The following is a 25,591-nucleotide window of genomic DNA, read 5'->3' as shown; positions in this document are numbered from 1 at the left end:
CGGGTTGTGGAGGAGAGCTTGCCTCAAGTGGAGGACTTCAAGTAGCTCTGAGTCTTGTTAACGAGTGGGGGAAGAGTGGATCATGAGATCGACAGGCGGATCGGTGCAGCGTTTTCAGTAATGCGCACGCTGTATCGATTCGTTGTGGTGAAGAAGGAGCTGAGGCGGAAGGCAAAGCTCTCAATTTACCGGTCGATCTACGTTCCCATCCTCACCTATGGTCAAGAGGTTTGAGTTATGACCGAAAGGACAAGATGACGGGTACAAGCGGCAGAAATGAGTTTCCTCCGCAGGGTGGCGGGGCTCTCCCTTAGAGATAGGGTGAGAAGATCTGTCATCCGGGAGGAGCTCAAAGTAAAGCCGCTGCTCCTCCACATTGAGAGGAGCCAGATGAGGTGGTTCGGGCATCTGGTCAGGATGCCACCTGAACGCCTCCCTTTAGGGCATGTCCGACCCAGGGCACATTGGGAAGACTATGTCTCCAGGCTGGCCTGGGAAGGCCTCGGGATCCCCCGGGAGGAGCTGGACAAAGTGGCTGGGGAAAGGGAAGTCTGGGGTTCTCTGCTTAGGCTGCTGCACCCGCGACCCAACCTCAGATAAGCGGAAGAAGATGGATGGATGGATGTTGAAGAATCCTTTGCTTTGATTTTACACTGGTATTTTTATCATGTGATTAAAGGCCATAAAGTCATTAATATTTGCATAAAGTAAAGATGTGAGTAGGCAGCTTTTGTGACACAACTTAAGTATTCCAAAACAAAATGCTGACTGCTACTTGAACAAGTAACTTTGTTCCATATTCTGCTATATTTACCAGCTTAGATTTCACCAAACGTTTCTAAAATATACTTTTGAAGAGCACTTCTGTCAAATATACAAATAGCATACTGTGGCAAATAGACACATCAGGTATCACACAAGCAGGTTTATTTTACCCCAACCAAACATGATACGTGTGAACGCACTGTTCCTCACATGTGCAGTCTTTCCTCAATGGCGGGCGCTCTTCTCTATCCTCCTCATCCTCATGATGCATTCTGCTCAGCAGACCTAATCTACTGCTTTTATTCACTCTCGTGTTCCACCCCAGGGGGTGTTCACTAATTGGATGTGTTTAGAGTTAAATTACTAATCAGCTACTAGATCGGCGACCGCGGCGTGACCCGTCCAGACCGCTGCCATCCCAGCTGTGGTGAGGAAGAGGAAACCGCACAACACTTGTTTCCTTTCATGCACACACAGTGAACTTAGGTCTCATTAGCATCATCATCATCATCATCATCATCAACAACAAGAACCGAGGATTAGAGGCGGCATAGTTTATCTACGCTGAGCGCACAAACATTGATGCTGAAAAACAACATTGAAATGTTGACAAGATAATGTCACCTTGTTGGAGTCAGCAGTGTATTTGTAAGGAAACAATCGGTTGTCATTGCTGTCATCCGGTGAGGGAGGTATTGGTACACGCCCCCTAATCAATGACTTAATCAATAAGTTGTCCCTGAATTTTCTGTCTTCTACTTGGCAAAACATTTTGTACTGTTACCCATACATTCATTTAGACTTAGACTTAGACTTCCTTTTATTGTCATTCAAATTTTAACTTTACAGCACAGATAAGAACGACATTTCGTTGCATTAGCTCATTGTAGTGCAGGATAAAAGAGCAATACGGTGCAGATATGAATAAATAGATTACTGTACAGATAAATATATTGCACTTTTGCATATGCCTCAACGTTATGGATGTATGTTATATTGTCTCTATATTCCAGTGAGTTAATCCGTTTTGGGGGGGAATTGAGGGGATTATTATGATGCGTTCAAGAGTCTTATGGCCTGAGGGACGAAGCTGTTACAGAACCTGGAGGTTCTGCTGTGGAGGCTGCGGAACCTCTTTCTAGAGTCCAGCAGTGAAAACAGTCCTTAGTGGGGGTGGGAGGAGTCTCTACAGATTTACTTCATAAATCACAACCTGTTTGCCCCCGCTCATAAACACTTTATAATTGTTATGACCCAATGTTCCGGGTAATGTCTTGTTTTGTGTTTTGGTTATTATTTGCAGTTTCGTGTTCTGTTTTGTTCTCAGCGCCACTTTCTCTGTTTACTTTTCTTGTTGCCTAGGGCTCTAAATGGACACACCTGTTTTCAGTTTATGATTAGCGGTTCCACCTGTCTCCTTAGTTAATCACTCCCCTTTATATTCTATAGTCACCCAGCCTTCGTCGCTGGATCAATGCTTGCTACACGCCACAGTTGCAATTGTTTTGCCACGCTCTGAATCCTACATGTAAGTTTATTTTGCGAGCTACTCGCTTCTACCCTCATGCCTGTTCTTTGTAAATCCTTGCAGTAGCTTCCCGTGCCAGCGGCACGTTTATTCTTTGTATTTTTGCCTTCGTCATTGGAATAAATACTCATCTTACATGCACGCTGCTTCTGCCGCTTCCCGCTTATCATCACGCATCCATGAGAACACAACCCTCATAGCTATGCAACCCCACGATCCCAACAATGATGGGACTGTCTGTACCTTGTTATACAACTTTATACAGTAGGTGGCCTTGTAAGGTTGGTTCATGCAAAACCAACGTCCCTTACCTATTGGTACCTGCTTATGTGCCTTTGGGCTCTGCATGAGTCCCAAATATTTTAAATCAAAGCGTGGAGGCATTGCGGAGATATTTACAAAACAATTTTGTCTTCCTATCTTCTTCCTCCAAACGGTCCGTTAGGAATGTTCATAATATAATCGGTCACCATTTGGGAACATTGTCAGCGGATTATCCATATATGGTATGAATCAGGGGTGCTCACACTTTTTCTGCAGGCGAGCTACTTTTCAATTGATCAAGTCGTGGGGATCTACCTCATTCATATATATAATTTATATTTACTTATTTATGAAATATATGTTTTTGTTAACAAGGTAAAGGTGTTTAATGATAATGCAAGCATGTTTAACACATATAGTTAATAAATTAAAGGTGTTTAATGATAATACAAGCATGTTTAACACATATAGTTAATATTGTTAACAAGTTAAAGGTGTTTAATGATAATACAAGCATGTTTAACACATATAGTTAATATTGTTAATAAGTTTAAGATGTTTAAAGATAATACAAGCATGTTTAACACATATAGATTCCTTTCTTTCATGAAGACAAGAATATAAGTTGGTGTATTACCTGATTCTGATGACTTGCATTGATTGGAATCAGACAGTGGTGCTGATAACGTCCACATTTTCGAATGGAGGAGAAAAAAAGTCCTCCTTTCTGTCCAATACCACATGAAAGTGGTTGGTTTTTGGCATCTTATTTGTCCAGCTTCCATACTCCTCTGTATACATTTTACAAGAAATACATTGGCGGCAAACTCCGTAGCTTTCTAGCTTGTGCACGCCAGCTTTCTGAGACTCTTATTTTGTTAGCGCAGGCAGGATGAAGCAGCGCTTTTATTGTGCAACTGTGCAGTCGGTCATTGGAGTTTTGACGACAGGTACGGCGCCAGAGTCTGTTGAAATAAAGTGTTTCTCGCCTTCCTGTCGGTAATTTTAATGAGCTGGCAGCATCCAGCGTCATCTCAGAAGACCCCCGGGTGCCGTGAATGTCAATCAAGTGACGAAAGTGACGTCATAGTGAAGATTTATGATCGCTCTTTTTTAGGACTATTTTTTTAATGCCTGGCTGGCGATCGACTGACACACCCTCCGCGATCGACCGGTAGCTCGCGATCGACGTAATGAGCACCCCTGGTATAAATCTACCCAGACTGCCGTGCACGCGTCCGGCCAATTTTTGGTTTATGCACGTGCACCTGTAGTTTAGATAGCAAAATGGCTATTGGTTATTGGTTGTATTACCCAGCACAGGACACTATTCAAATCTCCAGTCTCATCTGAAGAAGTAAGAAGTGCCAGGTAAACTTTTTTGTTTCGCAGCAATGGCATGTGTAAGAAGTCTCTTCGAGTATGTACCAAGAGGAGTCCTAGCTGCTTCACCCATAAACTTTCACAAAAAGACTGACTTTCTGAAAAACTACTTTTAATGGCGGGCTCAGTGACTACTATTTATGGCAATGGAAGAGACAATGAAACAGTAATAACAGTAGGTTAGAAATGTGTTAGCAAAGTTAGCTTTATTTGTTGTTTAGCTAGCTTAGCCTTCTACTGTAAGGCAATAACATCACAGTCCTCCGGCAAAATAAATAATATTTTTCCTAACAACTACTTTCAATTGTATCAGTGCCTACTGTGTTTGGCAAGGGTCAAGTAAATTATATAATTTGCTATTACGTTAGCAAAATAGCTTGTAGCGTAACTGATAGTCTTTAGCCTTTATTGTTTACAACTTGAAGCAGCCATGCAGAGGAGTTATTTACAAGATATAGAATATGAAAGCCTTTTGTTGTCAATATACACATGTATACGTCCAGGATTTAGCATTACAAACTTGGACTCGATAGAAGTTTAACCTTGGCCAGCGTGTGTAGTTCTAGACATGTATATATAAATATGTGTATATATACACATATATATATATATATATATACATATATATATATATATATATATATATATATATATATATATATATATATACACATATGTGTATATTTGTACATATGTGTACATGTATATTTACATATGTATATGTATATGTATATATAAATGCATTATATATCCATATGTATATATAGTATGTATATATACATATGTGTGTATATACATATATATACATACGTGTGTATATATACACATATGTATATATAGGTATATATACTCTACATATGTATATATACAGTATATGTGTATTTTATGTGTATTTATGTGTACATACATATGTATGTATATGTGTATATACAAATATATATATATATATAAGTGTGTGTGTGTGTATATATACATTTGTATATCTATGTGTATATATGTATAAATACGTGTATATATGTGTATATATATGTATGTATATACACACACGTATGTGTCTATACGTATGTGTATATGTATACTGTATATAGTTATAGTTTATACATGCACTGAAAGTTCAATATAATGTGATTGTCGGGGTCCATAAAACACCAATCACGTTATTCCAGAGATCGTGTTTTATTGAAATCCTTATTTTTTACCCTTTTTGAAAGAGTTCTGCACGTAGCTCGGCGGACTAAACCTGAATGGTGAATTGTGCTCTCACGTCACAGAATGGAGCAGGCACTATCCACCAGTAGGTTTGGAAATCACTAGGTTGATATTTTTTTCAAATGTTTTTTAATGTCTTTGGAGATTTTTATAAAAATGTAATGTGTAAGATTGTAAATATGTAATAATTTGGTGAAAAACAACGTATAAGCACACATAAGCAAGAAACACCAAAACTTTGATGTTTCATTGAAAATATAGAACATTACACATGGCCCTCAAAAAGCTGTCATAACTTTTGGTAAGCTACGAAGCCGCACCGCTTGATGTAACTCGGATGATTACGGCTACCATAGTTAGACGTACTGTGCTTTAACATACGGGTATTATCTTGGTGTGTATAAAATTTTAGGAGAGATGTTATCTGGCGTTTTGTTTCGACCTAATATGCATAACAAACTTTTCTTACCTTTTAGTACTTGTGTATTTGGGATCTGCGAGTCCCGAAATGTTGCACCCGTCTGCCATTGTAGTCCACGTGTGGTCAATAAGGTCCTTCTTTTTCTCTATCATTTTGTTGTGTGGCATTCACCCTCCGCTGTTGCCATCTCTAATATGAAGTAGCGCAGAGTTCTAACTAGAAATGTCCGATAATGGCTTTTTTGCCGATATCCGATATTCCGATATTGTCCAATTCGTAATTACCGATTCCGATATCAACCGATACCGATATATACAGTTGTGGAATTAACACATTATTATGCCTAATTTTGTTGTGATGCCCCGCTGGATGCATTAAACAATGTGACAAGGTTTTCCAAAATAAATCAACTCAAGTTATGGAAAAAAAATGCCAACATGGCACTGCCATATTTATTATTGAAGTCACAAAGTGCATTATTTTTTTTAACATGCCTCAAAACAGGAGCTTGGAATTTGGGACATGCTCTCCCTGAGAGAGCATGAGGAGGTTGAGGTGGGCGGGGTTGAGATGGAGGGGCGGTAGGAGGTAGCGGGGGTGTATATTGTAGCGTCCCGGAAGAGTTAGTGCTGCAAGGGGTTCTGGGTATTTGTTCTGTTGTGTTTATGTTGTGTTACGGTGCGGATGTTCTCCCGAAATGTGTTTGTCATTCTTGTTTGGTGTGGGTTCACATATTTGTAACAGTGTTAACAGCCATACAGTGTGACCTGTATGGCTGTTGACCAAGTATGAGTGGCATTCACTTGTGTGTGTGAAAAGCCGTAAATATTATGTGATTGGGCTGGCACGCAAAGGCAGTGCCTTTAATGTTTATTGGCGCGCTGTACTTCTCCCTACGTCCGTGTACACAGCGGCGTTTTAAAAAGTCATAAATTTTACTTTTAGAAACCGATCCCGATAATTTCCGATATTACATTTTAAAGCATTTATCGGCCGATAATATCGGCAGTCCATCTCTAGTTCTAACATATATCTGTCAGTAGACTACATATGCAAGCGCTAAAAACTACCGGTACAACAAAGATGACGGGGAGAGGACGCAGTCAAAGTGGAGTTGAGGGAAATAAGACCGCCCATAAAACTGTGCATCCTGAAGAGATGGTCAGAAAGTGGCTTGAAGATGATCTGTAAAACATAATCTATGCAACATTTTGACCAAAGAACCACCAATACATGTTAAGTAGAACACAAGGAAGTGTTTTAAAGATAGAAAAAAATGTGCCTTATAATCTGGTGAGCCTTTTGTATGAAAATAGACCTTAATAAACCCGCTCATTGGTAGTGCGCTTTAAAATCCTGTGCGCCTTATGGTCCGAAAAATATCGTAGGTCAATATACTGTATTACAAGCTTTTTGTTATTTTTGATAAAGTAAGATCTAATACTACATCTCGTTATTGGAATACTGGAATGTACTGCTTATATTGGAAGCTAATATCAGACATTTTTGATGCATACCAATATAACATGTTTTTTAATTGATATCCAATACCAATATGGGATCAGAGCAACCCTACTTTTGTTGTCCATTTATGCACGCCGATGCCACAGACGTTTCATTCATGTCCATACAGGTCCAGTAACTTAGGCTAAGGGAAGGCGAGCCAAAGCCGACATTTCCCGTCAGCCCCGCTGAGAATGTCGCCAAAGCGCAGCTTCCGTCAATCAGACGTGCATGCTGATGCCGTCAGCTTGCTGCAAATCTGACGTGTACGCTGCTGCGTGGTGCTCATGTGGTTCTGACACTGTCGGGGTCGCCACAAAATGCGCTGCAGTGTGTCAGTGTTGTGTATGTTGTTCTCGTTGCACGTTGCCGGCTGTCGATCAACATTCCCCAGCCCCGCCCACTCACCTGATTCTGCCAGTCACTCGCTGGGTCTGATTTCCGTCGCTCTGGCAGTTGCCGGCGTACTGGGCGCGGCCGGGGACCCCCTGGTCTCGACGCAGTGCCATCGCCCCATGAGTCAGCACGGAGACACCCTTGGCGATGCGCCTGCAGGGGGCGAGAGAGACAACAAAGGAGGTCGGAGGCGCCGGGACGCCATGAAAAGTTTGTAGTGCCGAGGTTCTGGCTACAGGAGGCGTGCATGTCACGAGTTGGGACATGTTCAACACAAGTTGTGCTGTCTAAATCAGGCCTGGGCAATTATTTTGACTCGGGGGCCAAATTTAGAGATAAAAATGTGTCTGGGGGCCAGTATATCTGATTTTTAGGAACACTAATACAAACCTCACAATAATGTCTGAATGCTAAAAAAGTTATGACTGCCTTAAAAAAACGGAATGGAATTTAAAATTTTTTTACTGAATAAGACACCCAGGGAATGTACATGAAAATAAAGAATGTGGGATCTACAATATTAACTATGAACGATAAAACACAGAATATTGACAACATATGAACGTCACACCCCCTCTCCATCGACATATTTTACAATCAAGCGAAACACAAAAAAATGCAACAAACAGCGATATATGAACGCGAAGTGTAAAAAAAACAAAAAAACAACAACACACCAATCTGACATATCTGATATATCACTAAGCTTTAAATGATAAATGGGTTATACTTGTATAGCGCTTTTCTACCTTCAAGGTACTCAAAGCGCTTTGACACTATTTCCACATTCACCCATTCACACACACATTCACACACTGATGGCGGGAGCTGCCATGCAAGGCGCTAACCAGCAGCCATCAGGAGCAAGGGGTGAAGTGTCTTGCCCAAGGACACAACGGACGTGACTAGGATGGTAGAAGGTGGGGATTGAACCCCAGTAACCAGCAACCCTCCGATTGCTGGCACAGCCACTCTAGCAACTTCGCCACGCCGTCTTTAGAACATTGTTGTAAAAATCTCCTTCCGCATTTCAGGCTGGCCGCTCTTGAAAAACTATGTGGAAACGCTTCCCACCCACCCTGCTTGGTGCCTCGTCTGAGCTGCTGTGATTTAGATTACCAAAGTTAGGTTACCCTAGTAACTAATTAGATTACCATAGTAACTAATTAGATTACCATAGTAACTAGTATATCATGCAAAAGCTCAGATTCCAACCATTGAAACACTTTGTATAGTTCAAGACTTACGGTCATTAGAAAACATCACTGCACATCATAATGGCAGCTACAGTTTCCATCTTGAAGATCTAAAAAAATTATTTGGGAATGTCCGGCGGGCCGGATTGAAAAACTTAACGGGCCGCATGTGGCCCCCGGGCCTTAATTTGCCCAGGTCTGGTCTAAATGATCAGCAACTACGCACAGGTGCTAAAGTAGCAGTGTAATGTGCATACCAGGCCACTAGTTGGCGACAGTACAAACATGCTGTCTTGTGAACTGCCTTTTCATCTTGGGAAAATGGTGTTTTGTAAAAAGTGTTTCCCACAAGGGAGACGATGCAGAACTCTTGTTGGGCTTTCCTCTTCCTCTTATCTACTGCAGCAGTTGCTGTGTTGGACTTGTGCGCTGACTTGAGAGGGTCGTTAGTGGCGCTGTGGCGCGAAATGGCAAGCACGGAGGGGCGTGGGTAGTTTCTCTCTATGTGACAAAGCTGTGGTCCACATCATAAGCATCGCTTTTAATGTCCGGGGACGCTCTTCGGGGGACCTCCAGCACAAACGCACATAAAACACAACGGCACTTGTGCTGCTGGCCGAATAACAACAACATAACGGCACAGACGCACAAGGACGCAGCTACACAGTTACAAAGCAACACAACAACAAAGCTACAGAACAACGCAAATGCACATCAACAGACTAACACAAACACAAATCGACACAACACGGCTACACAAGAAATCAACGCCACAAAATAACAATAGAGCTACACAAAAACCCAACTATACAACAACGTGGCTAAATATTCAAAATCAGTGGCCTAGTGGTTAGAGTGTCCGTTCTGAGATCGGGAGGTTGTGAGTTGAAACCCCGGCCGAGTCATACCAAAGACTATAAAAATGGGACCCATTACCTCCCTGCTTGGCACTCAGCATCAAGGGTTGGAATTGGGGGTTAAATCACCAAAAATTATTCCTGGGCGTGGCCACCGCTGCTGCCCACTGCTCCCCTCACTTCCCAGGGGGTGAACAAGGGGATGGGTCAAATGCAGAGGACAAATTTCACCACACCTAGTGTGTGTGTGACTATCATTGGTACTTTAACTTTAACTTAACTTTAAACAAAAACGCGGCTTAACAATGTATTTTGATTTATTTATGTGTTTATTTAGTTCAATCTCGATTTCGATTTTGACTTCTCACAATCATAAAAAACATTATAATCATAAAAAAATAATTAATTCCTGAGCTTGTAAAGGTGAGCTTAAAAGTGAAAAAAAAAAGACCACACCAAGGGACGGCGTGGCGCAGTGGGAGAGTGGCCGTGCGCAACCCGAGGGTCCCTGGTCCCCACCTAGTACCAACCTCGTCATGTCCGTTGTGTCCTGAGCAAGACACTTCACCCTTGCTCCTGATGGCTGCTGGTTAGCGTCTTGCATGGCAGCTCCCGCCATCAGTGTGTGAATGTGTGTGTGAATGGGTAAATGTGGAAGTAGTGTCAAAGCGCTTTGAGTACCTTGAAGGTAGAAAAGCGCTATACAAGTACAACCCATTTATCATTTATAACTTGTTTGGTTCTACTTTTTATTTGACACAGCACTATTATCCATCCATCCATCTTCTTCCGCTTATCCGAGGTCGGGTCGCGGGGGCAGCAACCTAAGCAGGGAAGCCCAGACTTCCCTCTCCCCAGCCACTTCGTCCAGCTCTTCCCGGGGGATCCCGAGGCGTTCCCAGGCCAGCCGGGAGACATAGTCTTCCCAACGTGTCCTGGGTCTGCCCCGTGGCCTCCTACCGGTCGGACGTGCCCTAAACACCTCCCTAGGGAGGCGTTCGGGTGGCATCCTGACCAGATGCCCGAACCACCTCATCTGGCTCATCTCGATGTGGAGGAGCAGCGGCTTTACTTTGAGCTCCTCCCGGATGACAGAGCTTCTCACCCTATCTCTAAGGGAGAGCCCCGCCACCCGGCGGAGGAAACTAATTTTGGCCGCTTGTACCCGTGATCTTGTCCTTTCGGTCATAACCCAAAGCTCATGACCATAGGTGAGGATGGGAACGTAGATCGACCGGTAAATTGAGAGCTTTGCCTTCCGGCTCAGCTCCTTCTTCACCACAACGGATTGATACAGCGTCCGCATTACTGAAGACGCCGCACCGATCCGCCTGTCGACCTCACGATCCACTCTTCCCTCACTCGTGAACAAGACTCCGAGGTACATGAACTCCTCCACTTGGGGCAGGGTCTCCTCCGCAACCCGGAGATGGCACTCCACTTTTTTCCGGGCGAGAACCATGGACTCGGACTTGGAAGTGCTGATTCTCATCCCAGTCGCTTCACACTCAGCTGCGAACCGATTCAGTGAGAGCTGAAAATCCTGGCCAGATGAAGCCATCAGGACCACATCATCTGCAAAAAGCAGAGACCTAATCCTGCAGCCACCAAACCGGATCCCCTCAACACCTTGACTGCGCCTAGAAATTCTGTCCATAAAAGTTATGAACAGAATCAGTGACAAAGGGCAGCCTTGGCGGAGTCCAACCCTCACTGGAAACGGGTCCGACTTACTGCCGGCAATGCGGACCAAGCTCTGACACTGATCGTACAGGGAGCGGACCGCCACAATCAGACAGTCCGATACCCCATACTCTCTGAGCACTCCCCACAGGACTTCCCGAGGGACACGGTCGAATGCCTTCTCCAAGTCCACAAAGCACATGTAGACTGGTTGGGCAAACTCCAATGCACCCTCAAGGACCCTGCCGAGAGTATAGAGCTGGTCCACAGTTCCACGGCCAGGACGAAAAGCACACTGTTCCTCCTGAATCCGAGGTTCAACTATCCGGCGTAGCTTCCTCTCCACTACACCTGAATAGACCTTACTGGGAAGCCTTACAACACAGAACACACCAAAACAACACAGCAACACAACATCCCAACACAGACACACAACAACACACACAGCTACCCATCAATACCCAACAAAGCAAAACGGGAAAAAAAACAACACCGCCACACAACAACACTAAAACAAGACACGACACAGGAGTGTAACACTACACAGCTACAGAGAAATACAACAATTCTGCAACTCAAGTTGCAACAACACAGCACAAAAGGCAACAGAACAGAGCAGCACAGCAACACAAAGACACGACACAGCAATGAAACTCTACACTGCAACCTAACAACACAGCAAAAAAAACAACACAGATACACAGACAAACAACAACACATACACAGTAACACGTCAATACAACAAACCATCACAGCAACACAGTTACACAACCACACAGCAACAAGACACAGCATAGCAATAAAATACTATACAGTTACATAGAAATACAGCAACATAAGGGAGACGCGACACAACACAGCAATGCTACACAGCAGCACAGCTATATAACGACACTAAAACAACACCAAGACACAACACAGCAAAAACAGTACACATCACACAACACAACAATAAAAAGATGACACCACAAAGCAAAAACAGCACAGAGAAATACAAAACCGTGATGTTTTGTTCTTTACAAAGACAATAAAATTCATTATACGCATGTACAGTATTACTGCATCATACTGACAAGGCATTACAGTGTTTATTTATAAAGTCATTAATCACAAGTGCCTCAAAGGGCTGCAAGTGTTGGGCTTCCAGTGCCTAATAATAAAATAAAACCTAACAAAGTGTCCGGACGTGTGTCTTGTTCTTCTTCAAGAGAAGAGTCAGCAGAATTCCTTCCTCACTTGAGTGTAATTGTCCAAATCAATGAGGAACTGTTCCTTTCACCTGACGCACTGGGAACGTCGTTTTAAATTAGAGGAGATAAAACTTTAATGAGCCCGGCGGTGAAGCGGGGTCACACGTGAGCAGATCCATCACACCGGGACCAGCCGCTCTTAAAATGCCAGCGTGTTGGAAAAAAGTGTTTATTTTTACAGAGAGGAGACGAGCAAAATGTTTATTTCTCACTCGGCCTCATGTATTTTTAAAAGCACGCGGCATGTTAATTCCCGTACTAACACGGAAGGGAAACGGAAGAATTGTTCAGCCTTTCAGGAGCAACAAGAAAGTAGGAGAAACGCTCAGTTGTGTTTGGAATATTCAACACAAACATTTAAACATTCACAAATGCTAACGTTCCCTTCGAGCGCATTTGTGTGTTCTTTCCAAAGTAGACGAGGATCAAATCAATGCGGCTCATTTAAATTCAGCGAGAATCGTACCTGCGCGGCTCGTCCCTCCAGCCCTGAGGCCGGATGGCGAACAAGGCCTTAGGCAGCCCCTCCAGGCCCAGTCCGGACAGCGCCGGGCCCACCGCGAACCACATGTGACTGGGCCCGGCCTGCCCCGCCGCCCAGGCCGCCCGGAACACCAGCTCGGCCTCCTCCAGGGAGCAGTACAGCAAACGGACCTGAAGAGAAACGAGTCGTTACGTTTGTCAATTGTCGTGCAGAGACACTTGAAAGCACCGCGCTGCATTCAGGAACCACTTGCCGGGGGAGTAAAATGACTGCTTGGCTCACATCAACAAGGCAGTCCTATCGCCTCCCTCAACCTATCGGCCCCAGAGGCCACACTTTTGGCTCTTACTGGAAAAGAAAGAAAGGGGTGTTCCTCAGGTATCAACCCCGGAATCTTTTCTTTTTTTCCTCTCGGCACATTTCATCAGAGAAGCATCAGCCCCGAGGACGGCCGACTTTGAGCTTTGACCTGTGCACGTCTCAGCCTGAGGGACTCATGAGGGTTCTGGACAGCCAACATGGCGTGATGTGACAACATCTTTGTGATCCATAACAAGCGTGCCTCACCGGGGAATCCTTGTGGTTCTGCCTCACGTTTTTCAGCGCGTTCTTTCATAATGATGGATCCTACACGTTACTATGTTCCACGCGGACTTCTTTCTATTGGTTCCTTGGAAAAACACTGCTTCTCGCCTCATGCATTATTAAAGAGTTAAATAAGGGGGATGAGATTAAAAAGAAAGACATCTCGGTGGGGCTGATGATGATGAAGAATTGAGGAAGAGTCCATCCGCACAATGAGCTTTGAGAGCCACAATGTGCTTGAAGACATACAGTCGTGGTCAACAGTTTACATACACTTGTAAAGGACATAATGTCATGGCTGTCTTGAGTTTCCAATAATTTCTACAACTCTTATTTTTTGTATTAGAGTGATTGGAGCACATACTTGTTTGTCACAAAAAACATTCATGAAGTTTGGTTGTTTTATGAATTTATTATGGATCTACTGAAAATGTGACCAAATCTGCTTGGTCAAAAGTATACATACAGCAATGTTAATATTTGGTTACATGTCCCTTGGCAAGTTTCACTGCAATAAGGCGCTTTTGGTAGCCATCCACAAGCTTCTGGTTGAATTTTTGACCACTCCCCTTGACAAAATTGGTGCAGTTCAGCTAAATTTTTTGGTTTTCTGAAATGGACTTGTTTCTTCAGCATTGTCCACACGTTTAAGTCAGGACTTTGGGAAGGCCATTCTAAAACCTTAATTCTTGCCTGGTTTAGCCATTCTTTTACCACTTTTGATGTGTGTTTGGGGTCATTGTCCTGTTGGAACACCCAACTGCGCCCAAGACCCAACCTCTGGGCTGATGATTTTAGGTCGTCCTAAAGAATTTGGAGGTAATCCGCCTTTTTCATTGTCCCATTTACTCTCTGTAAAGCACCAGTTCCATTGGGAGCAAAATAGGCCCAGAGCATAATACTACCACCACCATGCTTGACGGTAGGAATGGTGTTCCTGGGATTAAAGGCCTCACCTTTTACCCTCCAAACATATTGCTGGGTATTGTGGCCAAACAGTTACATTTTTGTTTTATCTGACCACAGAACTTTACGAAAGGTCTTGTCTTTGTGCATGTGATCAGCAGCAAACTTTAGACGAGCCTTAAGGTGTCGCTTCTGGAGCAAGGGCTTCCTTTTTGCATGGTAGCCTCTCAGTCCATGGAGATGCAAGACACGCTTGACTGTGGACACTGACACCTGTGTTCCAGCAGCTTCCAATTCATTGCAGACCTGCTTTTTGGTGGTTCTCGGTTGAGTCTTGATCATCCTGACCAATTTTCTTTCAGCAGCAGGTGATAGCTTGCGTTTTCTTCCTGATCGTGGCAGTGACAAAACTGTGCCATGCACTTTATACTTACGAACAATTTTCCGCACAGTTGCTCTTGGGACCTGAAGCTGCTTTGAAATGGCTGACAATGATTCGTTTTTTCAGATCTGTGCTGAGTTCCTTTGACTTTCCCATTGTCGCGTTTGTAACCGAGTCTAATGACTGCATCACATGAGCCCTATTTAAATGGGCTCAGAGAAGTCAACAGGTGTCGTCAATCATAACCACTCACATGAAGCTAAGAGGCCATGCCATGAAGCTAATTTGATTTGATTGTAACTTTTCTACATCACCAAAATTGATAATGTAATGGTGCTGTATGTATACTTTTGACCCAGCAGATTTGGTCACGTTTTCAGTAGACCCATAATAAATTCATAGAAGAACCAAACTTCATGAATGTTTTTTGTGACCAACAAGTATGTGCTCCAATCACTCAATCACAAAAAAATAAGAGTTGTAGAAATTATTGGAAACTCAAGACAGCCATGACATTATGTTATTTACAAGTGTATGTAAACTTTTGACCACGACTGTAGGTCTATCCACCTATATATTTAATGGTCTATCTAGCTGGTCTATCTGTCATCCATTCATCAATTATCTGTCCATAAATTGAATTTGTCATGAATTGTCGTTGTTTGACAGAGGACATGTTCCTGTTGCAACGTTAAAAAAAGTCCCCTTGGAAGAGTAGGAAGTGTGTTGGAGTGTGTTATGTTATACTTTTCTGACATTTCCCATTTGAAGCCGTCATGCGTGACTGGATGATGCAAGTGTTTCCACGACAGATTTGTACGTTGATAACATGCAAATGAAGCTCCCGGGAGCGACACAGATTAATTATTCAGGCTTCTTTCTAGTCTAGCGGCTCGCGAGCGGATCGGTGCGGCGCGAAGAACGTTCGCCTTGAGCCGTTTCCAAAGCGGTCCCGGCTCGGCTCGCTGACTTGGCTGTGATGTGAAGAAAAATGTGAATGGAGTCAGCTCACGTTCCACTTCTCTTGATATAACGTGTCCTTGAGGCCTTGACGAAAGCATTTTCTCAGCTCGGATGGTTATTTAATATCTGATGAAGCTCAGAACAATAAATGCCAGCTAATAAGTTCTGACTCGCATTGGCTACAATCTCGGTGAACTATACATGCAACCGCAAAGTCAATAAATGTGTTAAGTCAGACAGAAACAGTTTTCCCCAAATAATCCATGTTGTGGACATCTCACTGCAGGCCAAATTGATCCAAATCAACTTTTTTTGAGAACTAATTTTTTCATGTTTCACTGAAAGTTTAACATGATTTTTTTCAGACTCCAGTGTAAACGCGCACAGGCGGCCTCGACGTCACTTGCATGCGCACTACTACTACTACTACTACAAATTAAATAAAAGTCGCAACACCTTAAAACATTTGTTTTTTTACGTGAAGATAAATGTATCAATGGATGTAAATAGTGTAATATATTTGGGAGGATTGTAATCTTTTTATGGCTGTTAAGTAGAGGAGACACGGACATTAGCGTGGATCTATGTGAGCTTTATTTTTCAACTCACATGTAAGCAAATGCGCCACAGCGTCAGTTTCGGTCTTTCAACAAGCGCTATTTATTCGGAATCAAAATATATATTCATATATTACATATAGCCTATTATTTGCGCATTATTGACAAGTGAGGCACCGAAAATTCTGACGTTTCTAAATAAAAACCAAAACCGGACGTTGTGATTAAATATCCATTTCAGCTGGCGACTGTGTCTTCGCGGTGCACACGAGTGACGTAGTTTGCCCAAAGCTGACGAAAAAAATCACATCCAGGTCACATACAGGTCGGACTGCGTTTAGATTGAAGTCACTTTTGAAAAGAACAGATTCCAATCTGATTCAGGACTACCTCCTGATGTGGCCTGAATATGATGCCAAAAAAAATCTGATTTGAAGCACTTTGGAGCGTTTAGACTGGCAGAAAAAATCTGATCTGTGTCACTTGACGGCAACACAAATCAGATTTGGTGAGCAGTGTAAACGGGGCCAAAGTCAAGAAGCTGTTAGCATTGAGCCATTCTGCATACTAATTAGGGATGTGGGAAAAAATCGATTCGAATTCGAATCGCGATTCTCACGTTGTGCGATTCAGAATCGATTCTCATTTTTTTTAAATCTATTTTTTTTTTTACATTTATTTTTATTTATTTATTTTATTTTTTTAATTAATCAATCCAACAAAACAATACACAGCAATACCATAACAATGCAATCCGATTCCAAAACCAAACCCGACCCAGCAACACTCAGAACTGCAATAAACAGAGCAATTGAGAGGAGACACAAACACGACACAGAACAAACCAAAAGTAGTGAAACAAAAATTAATATTATCAACAACAGTATCAATATTAGTAACAATTTCAACATAGCAGTGATTAAAAATCCCTCATTGACATTATCATTAGACATTTATAAAAAAAAAAAAAAAAAAAGAACAGTGTCACAGTGGCTTACACTTGCATCGCATCTCATAAGCTTGACAACAATATTTTCACAAAGATAAAATAAGTCATATTTTTGGTTCATTTAATAGTTAAAACTAATTTACATTATTGCAATCAGTTGATAAAACATTGTCCTTTACAATTATAAAAGCTTTTTACAAAAATCTACTAGTCTGCTTGCATGTCAGCAGACTGGGGTAGATCCTGCTGAAATCCTATGTATTGAATGAATAGAGAATCATTTTGAATCGAGAAAATATCGTTTTTGAATTGAGAATCGCGTTGAATCGGAAAAAATCTATTTTGAATCGATTCGTGACCCCAAGAATCGATATTGAATCGAATCGTGGGACACCCAAAGATTCGCAGCCCTAATACTAATAATGGAACATGCTAAGATAACTGCTCAGCTCAGACTTCCAGACGTCAGGACCTCTTTAATTTCCCACAAAGGTCTGAACCTCAGCAGGGGATAGTACAGAACATTCTGTGAACACCTGATGCATTTTAAACGTAGACCAAAGACTGCACAAAAGTTAAAAAAAACAAAAAAAAACACATAAAATAACGGACTGTCAGGAAACAACAGGAGGGGACTCACCACAGCAGGGACTAGTATAGGAAGCCAAAAATGTGAGGATCATTCCTTGTTGAAGCTGTTTCAAGTCACCGCCTTAAAATGACTTTTGCTAGCATATATTACCAATAGTTTTAGTTCAGTTTATTTTGAACATATGTACAGGGTAACATTGGCTCAAATCTCCTGTTTATAATTTTTCTAAGTGGTTGGTCATATTAGGATTGTTTGAATTTATTTGTAAAACATTTCATTTGGGTCTATATAACATGTAATCATGGTTCTTTGGTCAAAAATTGGCATAGATTTTAGACCAATCTTTAAGCCACTTCCTGGTTGCCTTCAAAAACATTCGGTTTTGAATGGCGAAGTTGTTAGATGCAAATGAAGCCCTCCTTACCACGCGCCCTCACGCTGACGAGACTTTCGTCCCCGCCCCGGCAGCCTTGTTTAGTATTTATTTATTTTTTTGCTAAGGTAAGACCATATGGAATATGGACACCGGTGATTGCAACCAGCCATCTAAATTTTATTTGACTTTCACCACAACTTCCCAGACGATATAACAAGACCAGCAGCTCACCGCGGTTTGTTGTCAGCTCAAGGAAGAGACGATGCGGGTGGCAAGAGAAAGGAAGAAAGACAGGCTGCAAATCTGGTACGATACGCTGGCTAAGGTTAAACTAAGTCTTTTTCTCTTCAATGCAAAATCTTGGATGTATGAATGTGTATGTTGACAGTAAAATGTTTTTATATTCTATATCATGTTAATACTTTTACTGCACTGCTGATTTAACCACTTGTGAACAATAGAGGCTTGAACCGGCTATAGAGTAAGCTCCGATAGGAGCTATATCACGAGCATAATAACGGATTATCATAATAACTGGTCCACTTTCAAACACAGTGGAGACTGATCTAATTAAAAGTAGTTTTTAGGAACATTATTATTTATTTGCTATTGTCTTACATTGAAAGGCTAAGCTAGCTACACAACGAATCGAGCTAATGTTGCAAACGTATCATTCACGTATCAACCTACTGTTATCAATTACCCTTTCATTGTCTCCTCCATTGACATAAATAGTAGTCACCGAGCCCGCCATTAAAAGTACTTTTTCGGAAAATCCATCTTTTTGTGAAAGTTTGTGGGGGAAGCAGGATTCTTTTCGGACACGACTTCGTCACAGTTGAAAGGCACAATGCCACGAATCACAAAAGTTAAAGGTAAGGCACTTCTTACTTCAGATGAGACTGAAGGTTTGTGCAGTGACTTGTGCTGGTTGAAGGAACCAACAACAGAACATTTTATTCATTGGGTTTCATCGTGGACATGTTTTGGTACAACCGAGCCTAGGTAAATCAAAAATGGCCGACTCGCGCCAGGATGTTTGGGTGAATGTCTACCATGTATGGATAATCCGCTGACGTCACAGGTCAGAAAAGTTCACAAGTCAGAGCAAATTCCAAACGTTTGGAGAGAGTACGAAGGATGGCTAGATTGTTTTATAAATATCTCCGCCTTGGTTTGATTAAAAATTTCCGGGACTAATGCAGATCATAAATACAGATAAGCAGGTAACAATAGGTAAGTAAAGTTGTTTTTGCATAATTAGGCCATTTCAAGGCCGTGTTTATCAAATAGTGGTTCGGGACTTCAAGGGGGTCAGGGTAAGATACTATTGGGGTCGTGAGCAGCAGGGAAGATTTTCATTATGTGTGTCTACACTCTAGTGTTTATATTAGAACGATACACAAGCCTGCAGCTAGTTGGCATCGGTGCTCAATCAAATCATTAGGCTCCCTGTTCTACCCAATAAAAGTAGTAAGTACACAGGAACACATGTACAAAGTGAACAGAGGCCAAGAGATGGAATAGTTAAATACAGAAATGAAAAGAAAAAGGGAGTCGTCGTCAGCGGCGTATGTAAACAGATACATTTAAACATGTCAAGTTGTCAATAATAATTCAATTTATGGGGGGTTACAGGAACATTTCAGTTGATTGGGGGAGGGGGGGGTTTAAACCAAGCACAGTTCTGTTGCTTGGTTTAAAGAGGAACTAAACTTTTTTGGAATTTTGCCTATCATTAGCAATCCTTATGAGAGACAAGTGAACATGTTTTGGGGGTTTTCAGTCAGAGTCATTTTCACAATCTAATTTGTCTCTGTCGCGCTCTCAAAGTTGTACATTAAGTGTCGAATCAAAACATATGATTGTTTCTTAAAGAAAAATATATATTAACTCTTAATTGTTTACACGGTACAATTTTATGACGTAGCTCAGACCTACTTCCAGTTCCTATCTAGAGCGCTAAACCTTCTGGGTAATGTAATGCAATGTGAACCAAAAAAACAAAAACAGAAACCACAAATCTTTGAATAAATATGTGAATTTAAATGTTTTTTTCTTCTCCTTTTTCAGGGTATTTAAGTGGACTTTGTTCATGGAATACTAGGACTAAAGTCTTTCCCATCACGTCGAGGTCAACCAAGGAAAATACATTTTGTGTGGAGGCCTATTTATTTAACAGAAAATAGAGGAATGGGTTTGAGTAATTGACAATTTTGCGCGACATATGCAAATTTGCTTCCAATGTCGCGTAGTCCATTTGTAGCATATTTTAGAAAGGACATGACTTTTTTGCAGAGTGACCAAGATGACTGAAACTTTGAGGAAGGATCATACACAGACTAACGTTTAAGGCCAGCAAATTTTTTGTAATTTGTAGGATGTGTAAGGATTTCATAACATTTTTGTGGGTTCTGCTTTTTTAGGTCACCCTGTACATTAACATTAAGCAACTCACCAGGGTTCTCAATTCATGGTTAACATGTATTGATATATTTATTTCACCTTTAAGGGTAAAACATTAAAAAACAGATTTTCATTTGGAATTCAGACATAGCAACGAGGCAGCTTTTAACATGTTGGAGGTGTTGAAGTTTGATGGTATTCTTGCATCATCTCTAATTTATCAACAAAAAGGTCCCCAATAGATCACTCTCAACAGTTCACAAAGACTCTCAACGTGTGAGGGTAAATGTGTTTAAATATAAATTAATATTTAAGATGGACACTTTTTAAATATAAAACATACACAGAGAATGTCTGTAACTTGTGGACGACAGCGCAAAGCGGACAATAAGGAAACATTTAAGTGGTGTTTTTTATCTGTGATGACTATTATTAGTTGTAATTATTAAAACAGTACTGTAATAATGACCTCTAAGTATGTGCTTTTACTGCCATTTAATGTCTACTTTTAAGTCTTTGCGGTATAAAACGAGTAAAACAACTATACAGTTTTTTTTTAAATTGAAATCCTGTGCTTCAAGTAGCACTGAAAACCTTGATTAAAAATTCATAAAATCACAAGTTGATTCAATGTTATTGGAAAACAAAATAAGCCTCATAACATCGTAACTTGTAGCATTTTAGGCAGCAACAATCACAAAAAAAGCCTGCAAAATCCTGGAGGGATTGATTTTAATAGAAGAGTAAGATGATCATTTGAGTCACACATTAAGAGTTTTACTAAAACAGCCTTCTTTCATCTCCGTAATATTGCTAAAATTTGTTCCATTTTGTCCACCAGCGACGCTGAGATCAATATTCATGCGTTCGTTACGTCTCTATTATTTTCGGGCCTCCCTATGTCTAGCAGTAAAATATTACAAAAAGTTTGATCATATTACGCCTATACTGGCTCACCTGCTCTGGCTTCCTGTGCACTTAAGATGCGACTTTAAGGATTTACTACTTATGTATAAAATACTACACGGTCCAGCTCCATCCTATCTTGCTGATTGGATTGTACCATATGTCCCGACAAAAAATCAGTGTTCTAAAAACTCTGGCTTATTAGTGTCTCCCAGAGCCCAAAAAGAGTCTGCGGGCTATAGAGCGTTTTCTATTGGGGCTCCAGTACTCTGTAATGCCCTACTGGTAACAGTTAGAGATGCTACCTCAGTAGAAGCATTTAAGTTCCATCTTAAAACCCATTTGTATACGCTAGCCTTTAAATAGACTTCCCTTTTAGACCAGTTGATCTGCCGTCTATTTTCTGCTCTGCCCCCCTCTCCTGCGTGGAGAGGTTATCAGGTGACCACAGATGAGACGCTGTTCAAAGTCGGGACCCGGGGTGGACCGTCTCTGCTCTGCTGACTTGTCTCCACTCAAGATGATCCCCTGCTGGCCCCACTATGGACTGGACTCTCACACTATTAACTAGATCCACTCGACATCCATTGCACCGGTCGCAGAGGGGGAGGGGGGTCCCCACATCTGTGGTCCCCTCTAAGGTTTCTCATTGTCATCCCATTGGGTTAAGTTTTTTCTTGCCCTTATGTGGGATCTGAGCCAAGGATGTAATTGTGGCTTGTGCAATTGATTGATTGTTGATTGATTGATTGATTGACCACTTACGCTCTTCATACACTTTAACAACTCAATTAACAAGTGGTCCTCGAAAAAACCATCCTCTCTGTGTTGAGACGTCTGCGATCTAAACACAAATACTCCATGCTCCATGCTACGACATCAGTAAAGATGGCTGCAGCTAACAGAGAGGCATGTAGCGTAGGAGAGAGAAAGCAAAGAAAAATAAATGGTATCGCCAAGATTAAAGCTAAATAAAGTCAGACTTGAATTGCGAGGCCTGGGTTGATGAAAAGACTGAAAGCTGAGCTGATAGCAGCTTTACGGAGAAAGTTGGGAGTCTTCACCCTCCTTCAAAAATAGCTTTTAGAAAGGAATCGTTTGATAAGTCATGTGCACACCTTCTAAGTGTGAATGGGAGGGTGCACGAGACGCTATAGTGTCAATGAACTTCCACTGGCCGTCATCTCTAGGGGGTCACCTAGGGTGCAAGCTAATCAAAGAAGTTATTAGGAGAGAATTATGAGGCTCCGAGGGCGACGCCGCTTCATTGATCAGCACAAGTCGTCATTGCTGGAAAATTACATTGATTTCTTTTTTTTTTAAACAACTGCATGCAGAAGGCGGACCAGTGCCTCAGGACCAATCCTGCACACTTTGGCTCTCTTTTCTTCTGCCTGTGGACTTCAAGATGATCGCTTTAAACTAAACAGCGTTACCCTCGAGTGTCTGAACCACCGTCACGATGTTCACATTAGGGTTGTACAGTATACCGGTACTGGTATAGTATCGCGGTACAAATGGATCAAAAACGGTACTATACTCTGTTTGAAAAGTACCGGTTCCCAGTCATGACGGTGCGTCGTCACGTCGTGGCATTGCTAGGTTTACGAGCAGAGGAGCATGTTCGGCAGCACACAATCACGGAGTACTTACAAGCAGACACAGTGTCTTGACAGAAAGGGGAGAACGGACGCATTTTGGTCTAAAAACTAAAGATAAAGGTGAAGTTATAACACTGAAACGCCCTCAGGAAGAGCTGTTTTAAGACATGGCTAGCTAGCTAGCGGCAAACGTTCATTTGCAGTCTGCAGTGTTTTGGCTACTTCTAAATCACTAATCCTCGCCTCCATGGCGACAAATAAAGTACATTTCTTACAAGTATCATCCCTGCAGGACGAGGAATATCTAAACATGCTTCACTACACACCGTAGGAGGATATGATAGCTAACCGCTAACAGCAAGCTAGCACCCTGAATGTAAACAAATGCCATGAGTGGATCTACACCTGACATCCACTGTAATGATACCAAGTACAATAGCGTATCAAGTCGATACTACTATGATTACATCGATATTTTTTATCGTCACAAAATCTTTTTTCCTTTTTTTAAATTTCATATTATGTTTATAAACTCAGGAAATATGTCCCTGGACACATGAAGACTTTGGATATGACCAATGTATGATCCTGTAACTACTTGGTATCATCCAAAACTAATTTAAAGTATCCAAACAACAGAAGAATAAGTGATTATTACATTTTAACAGAAGTGTAGATAAAACATGTTAAAACAGAATATAACCAAAAAATTAACAGTAAATTAACAAGTGGATTAATAATCAATGTTTACAGCTTGTCCCTCATAATTTTGACAAAATAGAATGAGAAATGACTCAATATGTTACTGCATACATCAGCAGACTAATTAAGAGTCTTTGTTTATTTACTACTAAAAGACAAGTTGTCTTGTATGTTCACTATTTTATTTAAGGACAAAATTGCAATAAGAAACATATGTTTAATGTAGGGCTGCAACAACTAATCGATTAAATTGATTAAAATCAATTATAAAAATAGTTGGCGATTCATTTAGTCATCGATTCGTTGGATCTATGCTATGCGCATGCGCAGAGGCTACTTTTTTTTATTACATTTTTTTTTATAAACCTTTATTTATAAACTGCAACATTTAAAAACAGCTGAAAAGCAATAATCAAAATAAGTATGATGCCAGTATGGTGCCAGTAGGCTGTTTTTTTTTCCAATAAAATACTGGAAAGGATAGAAATGTAGTTTGTCTCTTTTATCCGATTATTAATCGATTAATGAAAGTAATAATCGACAGATTAATCGATTATCATATTAGTTGTTAGTTGCAGCCCTAGTTTAATGTACCGTATTTTTGTTAAAAATAAAGCCAATAATGCAATTTTTGTGGTCCCCCTTTATTTAGAAAAGTACCAAAAAGTATCGAAATACATTTTGGTACCGGTACTAAAATATTGGTATCAGGACAACACTAGTTCACATTATAATGCATCAAAAAATGTATGGCTCTTTGGGTTTACTTATACCGTATTTTCCAGACGATAAAGCGCACCCACCAAATTTTATAAGAGAAAACGATTTTATAAATTAGCCGCACAGGACTATCAACCGCAGATAGATATGTTGTGAAACGAGTTATTTACACAGAAATACTTTATAAATGTTTATTTACATACCCTAAATGTTTCCAAAAGGTGCCTATGGTAAAAAAAAACAGATGATCAAACAAAACAGTAGTCATCATCATGAACCCACAAGCTGCGGAAGCTCGCTCTCAATCAGCTAAACAGAATCAATGACTCCACGGTGACGTTTTGGTAAATTTACTGAGGACTTTGTTAAACCGAAACAATACAAAAAGAATGCCATTGTAGGTTAATAATACTAACACAGACACTTGTAAACATGTTAGCTAATGCTAACGACATTCACTTGATTACATTACGATAGCATGTACAAATATGCATGGAAACACTCCTACAGATATCACACATGAGACGGTTCAGTAAGTATGAATTGTTTTGTTATATTGTAAAACTTACAAATGTTGCTTGGAGTGATGAACAAAGACTCCATACAAGTAGAACGCTATGGATGACAAATAGACGGACTGGCCCTTGTTCTTCCGATTGAAAGCACAAAACAGAAGGAAACACTGTAAACGTTCACCCCGCAGTACCTGCAGTGAGCGAACTTGTTCAAAAGATGGCGTCATAACACAAACATTAACACACTTCTTCAGTGTCTTTGCTGTACATCATTTGCATTATGGCCGTCAGCAAAGAAAAATCCATAAATTAGCCACACTGTCTTACAGACCGCAGAGTTCAAAGCGTAGGTAGGTAGCGTAAGTAGCGGCTTATAGTCTGCTAGCATTGTTGCGGCGTCTGTTTCTGCAGTTCCGTCTGGTGTGAGGGGCATGTGCTCGACATTGCAGTGGAGGACAGATCCTCATCCTCAGAAGTTGATGAAATAAATAC

The 25,591-nt window shown here is 41.3% G+C and overlaps 1 protein-coding gene across 3 annotated transcripts in view; it reads right to left on the bottom strand.

Annotated features, from left to right (window-relative positions):
- Positions 1-25,591, bottom strand: part of grin2da (glutamate receptor, ionotropic, N-methyl D-aspartate 2D, a) — a 399,219-nt gene that overhangs the window by 180,199 nt on the left and 193,429 nt on the right. For all 3 annotated transcript variants that reach the window (XM_061966842.1, XM_061966841.1, XM_061966843.1), the window contains 2 exons: positions 12,922-13,109; positions 7,482-7,622 (listed from right to left, as the gene is read on the bottom strand). In XM_061966842.1, coding sequence (XP_061822826.1) covers positions 7,482-7,622; positions 12,922-13,109 — 329 coding nt within the window. The remainder of the gene's footprint in view (positions 1-7,481; positions 7,623-12,921; positions 13,110-25,591) is intronic.

This window comes from Nerophis lumbriciformis, linkage group LG11, assembly GCF_033978685.3.
Source record: "Nerophis lumbriciformis linkage group LG11, RoL_Nlum_v2.1, whole genome shotgun sequence".
Lineage (NCBI taxonomy): Eukaryota > Metazoa > Chordata > Actinopteri > Syngnathiformes > Syngnathidae > Nerophis > Nerophis lumbriciformis.
This window is presented reverse-complemented; position numbering and strand designations above follow the sequence as displayed.